The sequence below is a fragment of the Convolutriloba macropyga genome, chromosome 10, assembly GCF_964194025.1.
Source record: "Convolutriloba macropyga chromosome 10, txConMacr16.3, whole genome shotgun sequence".
NCBI lineage: Eukaryota > Metazoa > Xenacoelomorpha > Acoela > Convolutidae > Convolutriloba > Convolutriloba macropyga.
This window is the reverse complement of record NC_134477.1, coordinates 45,365,417-45,381,922: the sequence shown is the minus strand read 5'-3', so window position 1 is coordinate 45,381,922 and position 16,506 is coordinate 45,365,417. Positions and strand designations below refer to the sequence as shown.

The window sequence follows — 16,506 nt, the reverse complement described above, 5'->3', positions numbered from 1 at the left end:
TTGTTTTAGAGTGAAAAGCATAAAACAAAAGCTGCGAAAACTGATGAGCATGGGAAAAGTAAGTTCACAGTTAAGGAAGAAAGTTCAAGCTCAACTTTTGTTGCTGGTGCTGCTTGCGAAATTGAAGAGGAAATCAAATGCACGGAAAATGATCTCGAGAAGATTGATACTTCATGCGAAATTATTGATCCAGATGAAACTTCTCAAAGTCCAGTGAAGCATTCAAAAAAGGCAATCAAAGAGGAATTCGAGGAAAAGATGGAAAAGAAAATCTCGAGCGCTGACAAGGAAGAAAGAAAGAAGCGAAGCCTTGATGCGTCCGAAAGTGGTTCTAGTGTTCCTAAAAAGCGCTCTAAAGAAGAAAAAGAACGTGATAGGGAAGGATCTAAACCCTCAAAAAGTTCTAAATCGAAAGATAAGGAGATTGACAATGAGGAAAAGAAGGAAAAGTCCAAGGTCAAAGAGGAACCAGAAGTTCCGTCTGTTAAGAGGATCAAGTCAAACAAGTTGAGCAAAATTCGAGATAATTTATCGGACGCGGAATCAATATCACTGAAATGCTCAATGTGCTTGTAAGTGTCCCTATTTGTCACACATTGCTAAGCGAAAAATTAAGTTAATTTTCTTTGGAGTTGTTTAACTCAAACGAAAGTAGCAGATTTTGCGTAAGCTTCGGTTTTTCCTCTATTGATACAAATTAGTCGTGGATGTGATATTATAAACTATTTCTAAGTTGAGTAAGGTTTTTTATAAGCAGCAATGGTTTCTTGTGCAATCTATGTTTAGAGATGACATTTCTGAAGAGCGGAACAAGATAGTGCATTGCAAGCGATGTCAGAAAACTTTTCATCAGGTAGTTGTTGATTAATTCAAAATACAGGGATGCTGCATGAATGAATTTATCTCAACTCAATTTGCAATTGACGAAAAGCAATAATAGATTGGATTAATAATCAAGTTAATTTTTCAAGATGTTTATTCTGGCTGAATACAGAAAGTTAGTTTTTATAAAAGCAAAGTTGTAAATTTTCTTGTTCTTACCACTATTAATTTTGCTTGAAGCATCTAACAATTTTCAGAGGATGCGGAGAAAGTTTTGTTGCTGTTCATTGCTGATATGCGGGTTCGGATTACAAGTTTGCAAGTATTTCAGGAGTGTCACAAACCACCAATTGCCGATTCCTTAATTGCAAATGGGACAGAATGGACATGTAGATTGTGTACTTTACAGAAGATTGAGAAACAAACAGGGAATGCTGCAAGTGTTGATGGAAGTGTTTCAACAAAGGTGTCTTCCTCGAAAGTAAGTTTGCGAGCACATTCCGTTGATAAGACTACACATGTTTTGGTTGATAATGAGAAAAATGCTAGCAAATTGAAGACGGCTGTAAAAAGGCTTCACATTTTTCAGAAAACTTTCCATGACAAGTTTTTCATTTTAGAAATTCGATGCACTCATGACCTTCACTAACACCATTAGTTTGTAGAAGCGCTCTTTTACTTGGGTCCTGATTGGTTATGGAATGTTTCTTGAATTCGTGATTGAATTGTCTCGACAGGAATTGAAAATTGTGCTGTCCATTGATATATTTCTAAGGCAGCATCCATGTTCTCGCATATCCAGATCCATTGCATATTAGGAAGAAATAGGGACAGTTTGCAAAATTCTACAAAATCTTGCAAGTCTCAGCATATTTGGGCGTTTGTGGAACCCGTCATTACTTGAACAAGATTTTCTAACTTGTTGAACAGCACTTGTTGGAAGAGATAAGCTACACTTTCAAAACCATTTGTCTCGTTCACGAGGCGTTTGATTTTATTGATTCTAGCAGGCATTTTTTCAAGACAATTTTTTTCCGGCCGCAAATGTACATTCTTTTTCTTTCCTCAAGTTCTCAATAGTGTTATTGAAATCGAACGCATTATAGTCTGCCTTCTAATATTAGACTGAAAACAACATCAAAAGCTTCCTTAAAAAAAGAACTGAAAGAATATTTTTGGAAAGAATTTTTGAAAGACCCAAAAGTAACTGATAGAAAGATGAGAGGATTAGATTTTAATTTTTATTTTTGATCTTCATGATGTATATACAAAAAATTGTGAAAACATTCTATGCTCGCATTTTAGGCCATTTTTTACTAATCTAAGGTCAAATTTTTAGTTCAGTAATTTTTTAATGGTTTTATAATTTTACATAATGTTATATTCTTAACTTTACATTGCCTCTTTTACCATTTGCATTTTATTCTTATGTGTATCAGAGGAAATTAACAATGTTCTTTTTTTGTTCACCGGAAACACAGTTTCGACAACCTGATCTAAAAAGTTTTTGAGGCAACTTGAGGAGGGAAGATCTCTCTTTTTACAAGCAGTTCTCATGAGATGACTCGGTCATCCAAAGAAATTGTGCTATGTATGCTTCTCCTGGTAAACAGCAGCATAAAGTCCTCTTTAGGGCACAAGAGCAGTTCTTTCGTGATTCTGTGATGTCTTTTCTCAAAGTAGTGCAATTTCGCAACAATCTTTAAGTGAACCTTGTTAGTCATGTTATGAACCTCCCGCAAATGGCGGGGCGAGCAAGTACCGGCTTGTATAACTTTGCTACAAATCTGACATGCCACAGAGAAGAACTTGGTTTCCTTTACCATCGCGCTTTTTCACAAATTGGCTGCAATATCTTGTCACGGTTGCACAATAAAGAACCGGAAGTTTCTTGACAAAATCCCGATTGTTTTGTTTGTTCATAGCTACGTTTCTGTTGCCTTTAAACCACTGTGCTGAGATGTCACAGAACTATTAGAAGCCAATCTATCAAAAACTCAATTTCAAATGGTTCGACCTCGTACTCGCAGCAATTGCCTTGAAGGGAGTTTGGCCGTCTAAAGTTGACGCTTTGTTGTGCTCGTACATCAGGTGATCGTGTAAGTTACTCAATTACCCACCTGATATGATTACGTTACACATTTTACATTCAACAAACATGAAGAAAAACGGACTGTAGGCTGATAATCAGTTCTTAAGCTATTTTTTCTAAAAATAGCTTAGGCTATTTTTAGGCTTCCATTAGGCGACTTCGGCCTGTTCTCAGCTGCCCTTTTGCTTATTACTCCCCATATTTCAGACTGTTCTTTGAAAGCTGAGAGTTCTCATTTCTCTCAGCTCCCAAAAGATTTACAACAAGCTGTTCAATGGCGGAACTATGCGACTTAACGAAGTCCTCTGATCTTTTTTAGTTGAAAAGAATCAACATCTACGTCAGTTGTTTCGCAAATTTTTTCTCTAGCCGAAGAAACCTCACCCACTGAATTTCTTTGTTCCTCAGCAGAATTGTTCAGAAAGTTTTCTGCTGTTTCTTCTGTTGAATAGTCACTTTCTTGTTGGTCACCATTGCAAGTTCTTGTTCTTCACTGTTCCAACTCAATGTCACAATTGTTTCCATCCGCAACAAAATCCCTTTTAATCAATTCACTTTCCTGATCATCTGAAACCGCTGTAGAACTTTTAGAACACGTAGAAATGCAAACAGCAGTCACTGTTGTGCTCGATACAATTGACCAGGGTCTATCAATTGAACCACACAAACCATAATCGTAACGTAGCTCAGATTCCGCAGCTATTTAGCAAAGCGTTACAAAAGTCATATGGGGTTGACGATTTTTATCTTATGAATTTTAGCATGACAGTTGGGCTCGGTTTCAGAGAATCATTGAATCGGGCCAGGAAATTTTTATAACGTTGAGCATCAAATGGGAAGAATTGCCACTTAGCGGGATCTTGTCAAGCAGAGCTGAGGAGAACCTTTTGAAGGAGAAAACTGTGCGGAAATTTAATCTCAATTTAAAAAAAACGAACAGAGTCAGGTTGTTGAAAAACCCCGCCTCTGTTAGCTCAGCTTACATTTTAGACAACAGGAGCATCAAGTGTTAATAATAATGTTTTGGATGCAAAATGGCACCAAAAAAACAAAGTTTGTAAAATAATTATTAAAAAAATTATTCTTTTTGCTTGAAGCTCCTCAATTCTTCCTACCGTTCGGATTTCTTTTCTCCTGCTCACATTTGACTACTATAGGGTGCAATAGGAGGTTTAAATTTCAAATAATACATGTTTCCATAAAGTTTTGCACTTTAGTGGGTAGCCCAGTATATCGTTCTACGAAAGTGCTTTTTATAAGAAAAACATAAATTTTCTTTTTTAATGAAAACAAACTGTGTAGTGAAAAAGGGAGCTTAAAATTTTTGGTCCTACGTGATCATTGTTTATGTGCCATTTTTGAATCAAAATTTTTGATTTTCAGCTTCTCGAAAATCTCTTACACTTTCATACTGACGTATAGCCCCTTAAAGTCCACAAAAATTTTGTTTTTTGAACTCATGGAGCAAAATATTGCGTAAAAAAAGTTCCCCTTCCAAGCGAAAAGTTTTTCCGTGAAGTATTTGATGAGATTTTTACTTTTGATGTTTATTATATAAAGGGAACGAATCAGACCTCCTAGCCAAACTTTTATTTGTGCAAAAGCCACTGGATTCCGTTTTTTGTATTCATATGAACTGCCATGTATCAAACTAAGCTCCCAGAGTCTTATTTGACGTTCAAATGCAACCAAATTGAAAGGTTTCTCAGAGTAAGGTTGATTAATGATAGTCAACTTTTTGGACAGTTGTTAAGAAAAAATAAGTGACAAATAGGTTGATTGTCTGTCAAATGTTATTCTGCAACTGACCAGGGCAGTCTGCCAACGACGCAAGGCCTCTGCAGCAAAGTGCGGGAAAAATCATTCTCACTTACCCACCCATACATTTCGGACTTGGCTGCCCTAGTAGTATCTAGAACAAGCTTCAAGGGTTTCAAGATTTAAGGCAGATTTTTTTTTTACTGTTTGATAAGAAATGGTCCAATATTACTGTTGTTGTCACCTCTCGTTTGATTACCAGGACAGTTTTTGCTAAAATTGTGCTTTCTTTGTTTTTAGCCAGTGTTTATATAAATTTTCATGTGACTGATGTTTTTTGGCTCTTATTTCGATTTTTTCAGGAACAAACTGAGAAACCGAAGACCAAAATCAAAGATCCCTTGAAAGCGAGTGTGAAATCTGAAAAGTCAATAGAAAAAATACCATCGAGCAGCTTGAGCTCAGTATCAGCGAAATCGAAACTAACCTCGGTGTCTTCCAGTGGAAATAATACGACCCCGTCCAACTCTGGGGGCGGAGGCATATTTTCTAATTTGGCAGCTGCATGGGGCAATCTATCAGCTTCATCTTCTAGTGGTGCCGGTGCAAGTAAGTGTTTGAATGTTTCCATCTGATAACCAGCTTCCTAAGGCGAAGGTCTCTGCCCATTTTGTCAATTATTTTTTTCAATTAACCGTTAATCAAGTCATTTGAGAAGTCACGAGATGTTCGGGAACAAAATTGCAAAAATGGTTGGGCGAAAATTTTGCATGAAAGGAAATACACATCTTTCCATCAATTGCTTCAAAATTCGTTTGAGAGCAATTAAAAGCAATTTCTACGTCCAATTTGCAGTAGGTTAATTTAATTAGCAAAAATTTTCCTTTAATCTATGAAATTTTCGGCTAATTAAATTAACCTACTGCAAATTCGACGTTGAAATTGCTTTTATTTGCTCTCAAACGAATTTTGAAGCAATTGATGGAAACGTGTGTATTTCTTTTTATGCAAAATTTTTGCTCGAACATTTTGGCATCTTTGTTCTAGAACATTCCGTGACTTCTCAAGTGACTTTTTCATGTTTAAGGACCACAATTGCTCTCACTCCGAAGTAAAATAAAAGTAATTGTAAGATAGGAGAGCTATAGTTTGCGTGTGGTTAATGCGTGTGTCCAGAACTAGAGAGCTCAGGGGGTGCGAATCCTCTCGGGTCGGATCTTTTTGTACCCATAAAGCAAATTTATGTAAGCTACAGCCTCTGAAATAAGTTGCCCTCCTACCCATTTGTCGGAGGTTAGTCGGTTTATGTTTCAATTATGATTTCAAGGTGCTCGTTTTATTTAGATGGCAGTGGTAATAAGGCCTTATCACTGTCTTCTTCAACAGATAACCCCTTCATGCGATCCGTGTCATCACCCTCAAAGAGCAGTGGGCCAGCGGACAAAGGGGGTTTAACCACTGGATTGAAGGTCACTGACGATATCTTCAACAAACCCGGATCTTCTCTCCCACAACGCACATCCCCAATAGCTGCTCAGAGTATGTGTACCGCTGCTACTTTTGAATCGAGTTGCTTTTAATTTTAACTCGCTTAGGTAGATTGAATCGTTTTTGCGAGCAACTCTTTGCAGTGATGAGTTCTGTGGAATAATTAAAACAATAGTAGTGAGGAATGGCTTTCATTGATTGCCTCCAAACGAAGATCGTAGCGGTTTTATTAGTCCTGTTGGTCTTTATAGCTGCGAAGCTGTAAGCTGAGCGAAGCTATATTGCGGTGCTCTTGGTTTTTTACAATTCAAAGAATTTGAATTGTTTTGGGGCGCTGTCTTTTTACGACTCGAAGAGGAGTATTGGAGAAGTCCTTTTTTAAAATCAATTTTATTGGAGTGATTTTTAAAGCGGGAAATGAAACGCGTGAAAAAATTTGGAGTGGTTTTTGTGCTGAACAAAATTGAAGAGTGGAGCGAAAAGAGAGTGGTTTTTGTTCATACCGCTGTTTTTGAGAGAGCGATAAATTGATGTGTGAAAAAATTTTCTCTAAGCGAGCGAAATTTTTTTGTTCACATGTGGCTTTTTAAAACCGTTTTTTTTTGTTATTTTTTTGGTTTAGAAGTCTGATTATGATATTGTGTGATGCTTAGGGTTGTTTTAATAGTGGTTCGTAAGTTTGAATTTTAGGCGAATTTTAGCAATTTTTTGCGTTTTGTTTTGTTATAATGCTTTGTAATGGCTTTGAATAGACGCATGTTAGTTACTGAGTTTTTAGATACCAAGTGATTAAATTTTCTTTGGTTTGAAACGATTTTTTTGTTTAGAAAAATGACAATAAACTGAAAAATTTTGAATTATTTTTCTTAATTTTTTTGCTGTTTTTCGTTTTTTTTTAAACTTAGGAAAATTTTCAGCCTATTCGACTTTCCTATTGTTTTCGAGGTCTTCCAGTACTAATTCGCTCCAATTAACGTTTTTTGGGTCTATGTGCTCCCGTGAAATTAAAAAAAGCTCAATTTTTTCTATTTTTTTTTTCAATTTTTTTAAAATGCCCGTTGTGTTCTTCAATTTTTTTTATAGTATTTGGGGATGCCTATAGTCCCAATTAGTTGTCTTTGATGCGTGTTGATGATTTTGATTTCAGTTTTGAATCATTTTGTTAAAGATAATTGAGTAACTTTTATGAAGAGTTCCGCGATTTTTCGTGTTTTTTTTTGGAATTTTTGCTGAATTCTTCTGATTGTCTGCTTTTTGCTAGTATTTAGTGTTCTAGCTTTTGATAGGAGCTTTTCTAGAGGTTTTGTTCAAATATATTTAGTGCACTTTTCAATGACAAATATCACTAACTTTTCTTAATCACTAACTTCTATTTTTTTCCTTCTTCGTTTTTACTCATATAAATAGACAATGATTTGGATTGGTGGACACTTGACCAGATGTAGTATTAAAAGTTTTTTGAAATAATGATTTGAATTCAGCATAATGGTATTTGATTCATTATTTGTGGCCAATTTTTTTTTTTTACAGAAACAGAAAATATTTTTGGTTTTGTTTTTCATTTCCTTTCTTTTACCTTCGTTTATTCTACTTGAAATTTGTGTTCGGTTTTTGTCTCAAATAGCAGTGATTCAACGAAATTAAACTAAACCTATTGTATGGGTTTTCGCCAAAAGTTGTTTTTAAACTTGCAACTCAATGTAAAGTTTTTATCACGTGCTTTATCGTCTTTTCTGGTCAGTTATTTTTTCATTGTTCTTTTTCTTTTTTTGTCTTAAAGTGACAAGTGTTATTCAGTAGGATAAGCGTTATGTCAGTTATTGTGGTCAATCAGTAGAATAAGTTTTATGTTTGTTAGGGGCGTTCGTTTTTTCCTTCGAGTCGTTTCCGGAATTCTTCCGGCTATGTTTTTTTTTAAGATCTGTTCACACATTTCCATGATTTTTGAAGTCAAATTGGAGCGGTGATTATGTTAACGGCGAAACAGGAAGTGGAGCGAAAAAGCGAGTGGTTTTGCGGCGTGAAATTTTTTCGCTCTAAATTTAAAGTAGAGTGAGAAAACAGTGTTTGAACAAAAATTCGCTTTCTCGCTAGTGATTTTTGTTCACATGCGGCAATTTCGCTTTGATTTTTACTGTTTTTTCGATTTTTTGGATCGGATGTTTTTCTAAATGGTTTCCCCAATCCATTCATAGTCTCTTCTAGGTCTAGTTTTCTGTTTAGTCAATGAAAATTCTTTGAATTGTACGTCAGGACTTGTCCTGCTATGTTTTTTGTTTCGTCGTCTGACGCTCTTTTTTCGTTTTACATTTGTTCACACAGCAAGCTGAAAAAGTCAAATTTTCTGAATGACTTCTTCCTCTCACTAACGGCATTTGAGCGCGTGACGTCATTTCTCACTCGCTTTAGCAAAAGTTTTTAGGTTATTTGCGTGATTAGATTTTGATCATACGTGACTTACCTCACTCAATAAAATGACTTTTGCACTTTAAAATTTGTTTAGTTTGAATTTGTTTAAGGTCAAAGGAACTCATTTGTGCAGTAAAGTTCCCGAATAAGAGGCTTCTGCGGAATGAATTTTAACAAGCTTTATTAATTTATCATTTATCGCTGAATGTTTTTACCTAGTTTTTTGATCGGCGTCGATTTTTTCAATTTAGATCTGTATCTGTTTCTATCTCTATTATATGGCACGCAGGTCTATTCTTTCGCAGCTATTCCGGCAATCTTCCGGCTATGTTTTAATTTTTAATACTACCTATTTTTCTCCTGACCACGCAATTTTTGTGACTTTCGGTCTCGAGGAACGGGATAAGCTGGTAAAGACAGGGCATTAAGTTGCTGAGCACGTCTCTTAGAGAGCCTTTCTAAGTATGCGGTTCAATGGGCCTGCTTGGGTATAAATTCATGGTATGAAGTCCAGCTCATGGTGTGAGTTTTGGTCTGACTCTCCACATTCGACCTCTGCATCCCATCCAACTCAAACATTCACAGAACTGCCCCACGCTGTTAGTGCCCCACGCTGCCCCACATTTTTGTGGTTTGGATACCCCCTCGCCTTATCCCCGACCTTATTTTTACATCCAATTGAGGTACTTTTGGTAAGTATATAGTTACTGACTACCAAAGTGAACCTCTCGTCTGTCGTCTGAGACATATTCGTTTGACGTTAGTCGGTTATTAATAGCCGCCCTCATCTTCTCAGCCGGCTATTATAGCGCTCCTATTTTTTTTTACTTCGTCGAATAAAAAAATGTTTCGCTTTACCTCATTTTGCCGCCTTTTCAACATTTTGCGTGAAATCTTTTTGACTTCTCTAGGCTAGTTTCTCTCTTCTCTCATTCTGCTAAAAGTGAATTTGAACATCAGTTGCTCAGCACAGCAATTCAAAATGAACACGGTCAGTATAAAAAATTGAAGTCAGAAGTAGAAACGGGATAAACCCATAAAGCCCAATTTTAGATGCCCGCTATTTGAACGTCGTTCCTATAAGTCTTAGTTACCATCTCTAATGCTTATTGGTATTGATAGTAGCCCCTGTTGCCTCTCTCTAAGAAACAGAAGTAAGTTCAACTACGAAATACCATCAAAATAAATCGGACTTAAAAAATGTTTTTGTACAAAAATCTTTTTTTTTTCAATATCTTCTGTTATCTCAATCCCAATCATGCTTATTGGAATCAACGGCGGCTATTTTCCGGCAATCTGCCGGGTATGTTTTTTATTGCGATTGTCGCGTCTCATTCAGTTTTGCGAGATCTAAATTGCTCTAAACTGTTTTTCTGTGAATAGTTTACTGAATCCAGAACACTCAGTCACCTCCCCCACTCAGGTTTTTGTGTGTCATTTATCTGAGCCCCCCCCCGTTTTATGGTTAAGTAGTAGCAGAAGTTCTGGTTTTCCACCTCTTCTGGACACAAAGGTGGGCTGATTCGTTTAAAAGTCGGGTTTCAAAGCACATTCCACAGTTTCAATCCAATAATGAAATATCCGAATACCTTCAGCTCTATCCGAGCAAAAACTGGAATTTGAAAGGCAATTGTACGCACTGCAATAACTTCAGCTCTAACCGAGCATTTGGTCGACCATAACTACATAGCTCTGCTCTAACCGAGCATTTCGTTATTGTCTTCTGCTGAAAGCCGAGCAAAACCAAAACAAATCGTTCCTTCTTCCGCTCTAACCAAGCATTAAAATTATGATATGGATCTATTATGGTTAATTATGGTTAATTAGTCTCGTACTAAATTTGAAGCAATTTTTTAAGTCGTTTTTGTGTTCTGCGTGCAAAGTTTTTACGTAATCACTATGACTTTTCGAGTGACTTTTTTGTCCTCGATTTTGTTCTTTTTTGTGCAAGATTTATTGCTCTCAAATAATGTTTTTGGCAATTATATTATTCCCGTTGGCCTTTCTAAACAGATATACCATTTGACCTTTTGTCCTTAGATACTGGATAAACAGGTGAAGCACAGACTCACAGGTAAGGCAGTAAGTCACTAACAAGTTCTCTTAGAGCCTAACGGATTACTAGACTCTAAATCTGTTTAGAAGACATAAGTTCATGATGTGAAGGGCGCGGTCCTGAAAGTTTGACCTCCCACTGATCCCCCCGTTCACCACGTCGCTCCAAGTCCATCCGCTTCCACCTTATTACACCCGTAAGCCCAGACGCTCGACTCTGCCTCCCCCGTGCTCCCTCATAAAATCTTGTCCAAAATTTTGGGCACCTGAATTCAGTTTGTAGGTTGATACAAAACGTGAAAAGTCTGCCAAATTGTGGTATTTGTCCTCTTTGAATTTTATCAGTCATGTTATGCTCTAATAACATCATCTGAAGCCCCTTAGTGAAGTTATCCCACCGTACGAGCCAGCACAACACGCCCCGACTGAAAGAGGGCTACAGAACCAAAGAACCCCGCCCCGTCGTATAACCGCAATTCGTTTGACGTTACTCGGCTGTTTTGTACTTCATTTCATCGAAAGCTACCATTTATGCACGTTTTAAGCCCCATTTTTTAATTAAAAGCCGCCCTCATCTTCTCAGCCGGCTATTATAGCGCTCCTATTTTTTTTACTTCGTCTTTTTTTCGCTTTACCATTTTGCCGTTTTTTCGACATTTTGCGTGAAATCTTTTGACTTCTCTAGGCCAGTTTCTCTCTTCTCTCATTCTGCTAAAAGTGAATTTGAACATCAGTTGCTCAGAGAAGCAATTCAAAATGAACAGAGTCAGTATAAAAAATGAAGTCAGAAATGAAACGGGATAAACCCATAAAGCCCGATTTTAGATGCCCGCTATTTGAACGTCGTTCCTATAAGTCTTAGTTACCATCTCTTATGCTTATTGGTATTGATAGTAGCCCCTGTAGTCTCTCTAAGAAACAGAAGTATGTTCAACTACGAAATGTCATCAAAATAAATCGGACTTAAAAAATTCTTTCGTACAAAAATCTTTTTTTTTTTCCAATATCTATTCGTTCAATCCCAATCATGCTTATTGGAATCAACAGCGGCTATTTTCCGGCAATCTGCCGGGTATGTTTTTATTTTTGTTTTCCAATTTTGCAGTGTTCCGTGGGTGGTTTTTCCTTGGGTGGATTAGTCTTTGGTTTTGTGTTTTTTCAATAACATCAATAATCTGACAAACAAAGTGCGTTTTATAGTCTTGTGGTCTTTCTGTTTGCAAAAATTTTTCTTTATCCATTTAACTTTCACTTTTTTGCATTTGATTTTGTAGCTTTTGCCTGATTTAAATTGTATACCTTTCATAATTTTGAGCCACCGAAATAGTGGCAGTTTTTTTTTTTTAAAAAATATGCATTTTAGTCGTTATTTTGGTCTTAAGAAAGCTGCAGTATCTTTTGACGTGGTGTACCGCACTCATTGACTTGACATGAACCAACTTCTTCATCGCTTTTGCAGTTCAGTCAGTTATTACTTTTTTAAGTAGAATTCTGCCACAAGTAGATACTTTTTAGGTTGCCATATTGCTATTCATGGCTTTGTTTTCAGCTAATTCCCCGAGCAGTAATTCAAAGAAGTCATCATCCTTAACTCACAGTGCATCCACTTCAAATATTGCCAAAAAGGCAGAATCAAAAGTTTCATCCTCAAGCTCAGCTAGTAGTAGTAGTGGCAGTGCTTCTAACAAGAGTTTCAACCCATCTCAGTCCTCTAGTGAAGCTGCGATGAAGAGACTGAAAATGATGGAGAAAAAGGCGACTGCAAAGAGAACAAACAGCTTTATGTAAACAGATTTATGTAAACAAATTAAATACTTTGCTTTGAGTACCTTGTTAAATTAAATCAAAATTATTCTTGATCTTAGAATTTAAAATTATTTTCTGCTATTGGTATTTTTAAGTGTTACCGACTACTCGATTGATTTTGATCTGCGTTTTAAGCTTTATCATTCATTGTTTCGACCCCTTTTATGAGCCGTTATCGAGTTTGATCAGACAGTAGTCTGTTCTCGTTTAACCACCCACTCCCATGTATTTGATACTCTGGCTTTATCCGTTACTGAATGGCCTGTTGCCAAATTAATTGCGCTCAACTGAAGTTTCTAGCGATAATTACAGGTCCCAATGTCTTATCTTATTGGGTTATAAATGATCGTATTACAAACGTATTTAATGATTTCAGTTCATATCTACTTTGTATTACTTTTCATTACTTTGGAACCAATTGCTCCCAAAATATATTAGCGTAAAATATATTAGCCCCTTTCGTTGTTTTTTGTCTAGTTGTTACCGAGTCTCATTAATGACTGGTTCAATTTTTTTCTTGTGAAGAACATTGAACTAGTCTTGTTTAGTTTAGGTTCTATCTGCCGCTATTTAGACTTTATCAAATTTTTCTACTAATTAACATCGAATTTTGGATGTTATTAATATTTGTTGATGTTATTAATTGCTCTTGAACGAGGTTCATAGCAATTATTGTAAACCTGTTGGTCATTTTTTTATGCAAATTTTTTGCTTGACCATTTTGCGCTTTTCTAGAACATTCTTTGACTTCTCAAGTGACTTTTTCACGCTTCCGCTCTTCGTTTTTGAGTGATCTCTTTTCTCTCACTCCGAAGTAAAGCTTGTTGGTAATATAAAATCGGTTGCAGAATAGCGAAAACATGGGCTTGCTAGCCGAGTGGTCAGTGCATGTGGTTTAGGATCTGGAGGTCAATGGTTCGAATCCCTTTGGGGTCAATTTTTTTCACGCTTCTCTTAATTTTCGAGTGATCTCTTTTGCTCTCACTCCGAAGTAAAGCTTGTTGCTAATATAAAATCGGTTGCAGAATAGCGAAAACATGGGCTTGCTAGCCGAGTGGTCAGTGCATGTGGTTAAGGATCTGGAGGTTAATGGTTCGAATCCCTTTAGGGTCAATTAATTTTTTTTTTCTGCCCGCCTCGTTTGAGAGCAATTCTTCTGACCTTAGTCGGTTTATGTTTTGATTTTGTTTTTCGTCTTGTCTCGTATTCTTAATAATGGCAAATCTCCTAGGCTTTTTTAAGCGGCAGTTATTTGAGTTGGACGCAATTTTTTATTCATACTCTAGTTATTTTCGAATACTTGAATTTTTAAAAGGTCTCTATCCCATCCTCATTTAGTAGACATTTGGGGGGGGGGGGGGGGGGGGGGGGGGGTTCAGGGTACCTGTCACTTCGCACACCGACCATTTCACATTGATATTGTAAACAAAAAGTGCTCAATCTTAAAGAAATATTATTCATAGTATTCTAATTAAGAAACTTAATTTAAATGAGTGATCAGAATATAATTTTAGACATCAACTAAAAACAGCTTTTTTTGAAATCCTAGAGTTAAAAATGAAAATTCCAATTCTAATGGCACGAATTAAACTTTACCAGATAAAAGGCAGCTAGTGATATTACAATAAAACCACACTGGGGACCATGCTACCCCACAAAAACTAATTTAAATTACCACTATACGTTTTATTTAACCAATTTGACCCCTACCCCCCGAGTTATTAACGCAAAATAAGAAAAGAATTAAACTGTTTTTTATCTAATGCGAAAAGTTAAGTCCGTACATGGATTGAAATGGAATGTACATTCCAATGCTTCGCAAATCTTACAAATTCAACGGAGTCCGCGTTCATGGACACGATTCACGACATTTTGTCATCCATTCTCGCGTGGGAGAAAAATGGCTAAGTTGTGGACAGCAGTGACAAGAAAATTGCGGACAATCCTTAATAAAATTCCGTCTCTAATTACAAAATTGCGTTCTGTCGAAACTGTCCGCATATTGTGAGCAGGGGTATCGGCATCACTGCACAAATTGACGGATTAATATTCTAGTTACCCCTAACTTCATTTTGATAAGAAGTACTTATATCCCACATTTTCTACCATAATCAGTTTCAGAAGCCTGGGCGGATTACACGAAAAATTATCCCTCAGTATAAGTTCAACCCACTTTAAGTTGAATTTTGGATCATTTATGTTCAAAACTTTGACGGATTAAAGTTATAATTGCCTCTCACGGCATTTTGATAAGAAGAACCAGTTATATCCCCCGTTGTCTCCTTTATTCAGTTTTAGAAGCCTTGCGCGGAAAGTAGTTACCTTAGTGCAGGAGTGATGCAAATTTCTGGACCATAATGATAAAATTCTATCCGTCTTTAACAAATGTCATCAAATTCCGCAGTCGTGGTTATCAGTGGCAAATGTTCCCAATTTCGATCAAACTTGCAATGTATTACCTCACTGTCACTCTTGTCCACGAAAACTTATAACGCCTAATCTTAAAGCAGGGGAGAGCGGACAAGGCTGACATTAGCAAGTGAATTTGCTTGCTCAAAATGTTGAATTGGCGACATAATGCCGGTTGAATAAATACCAGTGTTATGGCAAACGGTTAGGATGTGATATTTATTTGTTCCTAGGAACGTAGTAATTTTCAATGTACAGTAGTTAGCACATAGAGTTGTTGGGACAAGGGTAATGCTATCAGTTGTTCATCGATTGACCTGAAAAATTGCGGGTAGACTAAAATGAGATTAAAACAAAGTCGATCCCTCTGAACCTTCCGCACGCAGATTTTGCTGGAATAAAAATTGGAATTACTCGTCGAGTTTAGTTGGTAGGGTTATAATTTTTGGATGGCTTTTATAACTTGTCAAGTGCTTTCGAATTGTCGTGTTTTGAACTTTTGGACGTGATCAGAAATTGCTGCATAAAAACGACCAGAAAACCAACAACCGCAAGAAAAACTTTTGAGCCTCTCATCTTGTAGAAAGATCACACATCACGATACTCAACGACTTGTTTTACGACTTTTACATTTGATTACTTTTCTCTTGAATTTTGAACTATTTCCTACCAGGAAACTCCGACATACAACCGCACACACGTAAACAACCGGACAAACGCTCAGACACACGAACAGAGAGAAACACAAACACACAGACACACACAAACACACACACACGAACACACACGCGCACACACACACACACCTACAAGAACACACGCATAATCACGCACAAACAAACACACACCCGCACAAGCATACACGCGCGCACACACAAATCACCCACACATGCACACACGCTCACACGCCACGCACACATTCATAAACAAGCGCGCACGCACACACACACACACACGCAATCACACAAACATACGCACACACAATCACACAAATGCACACACACGCAAGCACAAGCATACACGAGCACATATACATACCCACACTCAAACACGCACACACACGCACAATCACACACACACATATGCGCGCGCACACACCCATCACGCACGCACGCACATACACACACAAGCATACACGCGCGCACACGCACACACACACGCACAATCACACAAATACACACAAACGCACGCACTAGCATACACGAGAAGACACGCACACATATACACAAGCGAACACGCACACACACACACACGCATACACGAACGCACACAAAAACACACACACAAGCGTGCACAATCACACAAACATACGCACACACACTCACAATTACACAAATACACACACGCTCGCACAAGCATACACGAGTACACACACACACATACATACACGCATACGCGCGCACACACACACCCACCACGCACGCACACAGACAAGCATACACGCTCACACACGCGCACACACACACGCACAATCACACAAATACACAAACACGCACGCACAAGCATACACGAGCACACATACACACACATACACACACGCGAACACGCACACACAGACATGCACACACACGCTTGAGAGCACAAGCATACACACACACCACGCTCACACAGACAGACGTGCGCACACAAGCTTACGCCCGTACACACGTATCAAGCACACACACACA

The 16,506-nt window shown here is 37.5% G+C and overlaps 1 protein-coding gene across 2 annotated transcripts in view; it reads left to right on the top strand.

Moving 5' to 3' along the window:
* Positions 1-12,511, top strand: part of LOC142348160 (uncharacterized) — a 586,343-nt gene extending 573,832 nt beyond the window's left edge. For both annotated transcript variants that reach the window (XM_075399390.1, XM_075399389.1), the window contains 6 exons: positions 10-572; positions 787-853; positions 1,154-1,303; positions 5,035-5,281; positions 6,017-6,211; positions 12,174-12,511. In XM_075399390.1, coding sequence (XP_075255505.1) covers positions 10-572; positions 787-853; positions 1,154-1,303; positions 5,035-5,281; positions 6,017-6,211; positions 12,174-12,412 — 1,461 coding nt within the window. In that variant the 3' untranslated portion in view covers positions 12,413-12,511. The remainder of the gene's footprint in view (positions 1-9; positions 573-786; positions 854-1,153; positions 1,304-5,034; positions 5,282-6,016; positions 6,212-12,173) is intronic.
* Positions 12,512-16,506: the final 3,995 nt, after the last annotated feature.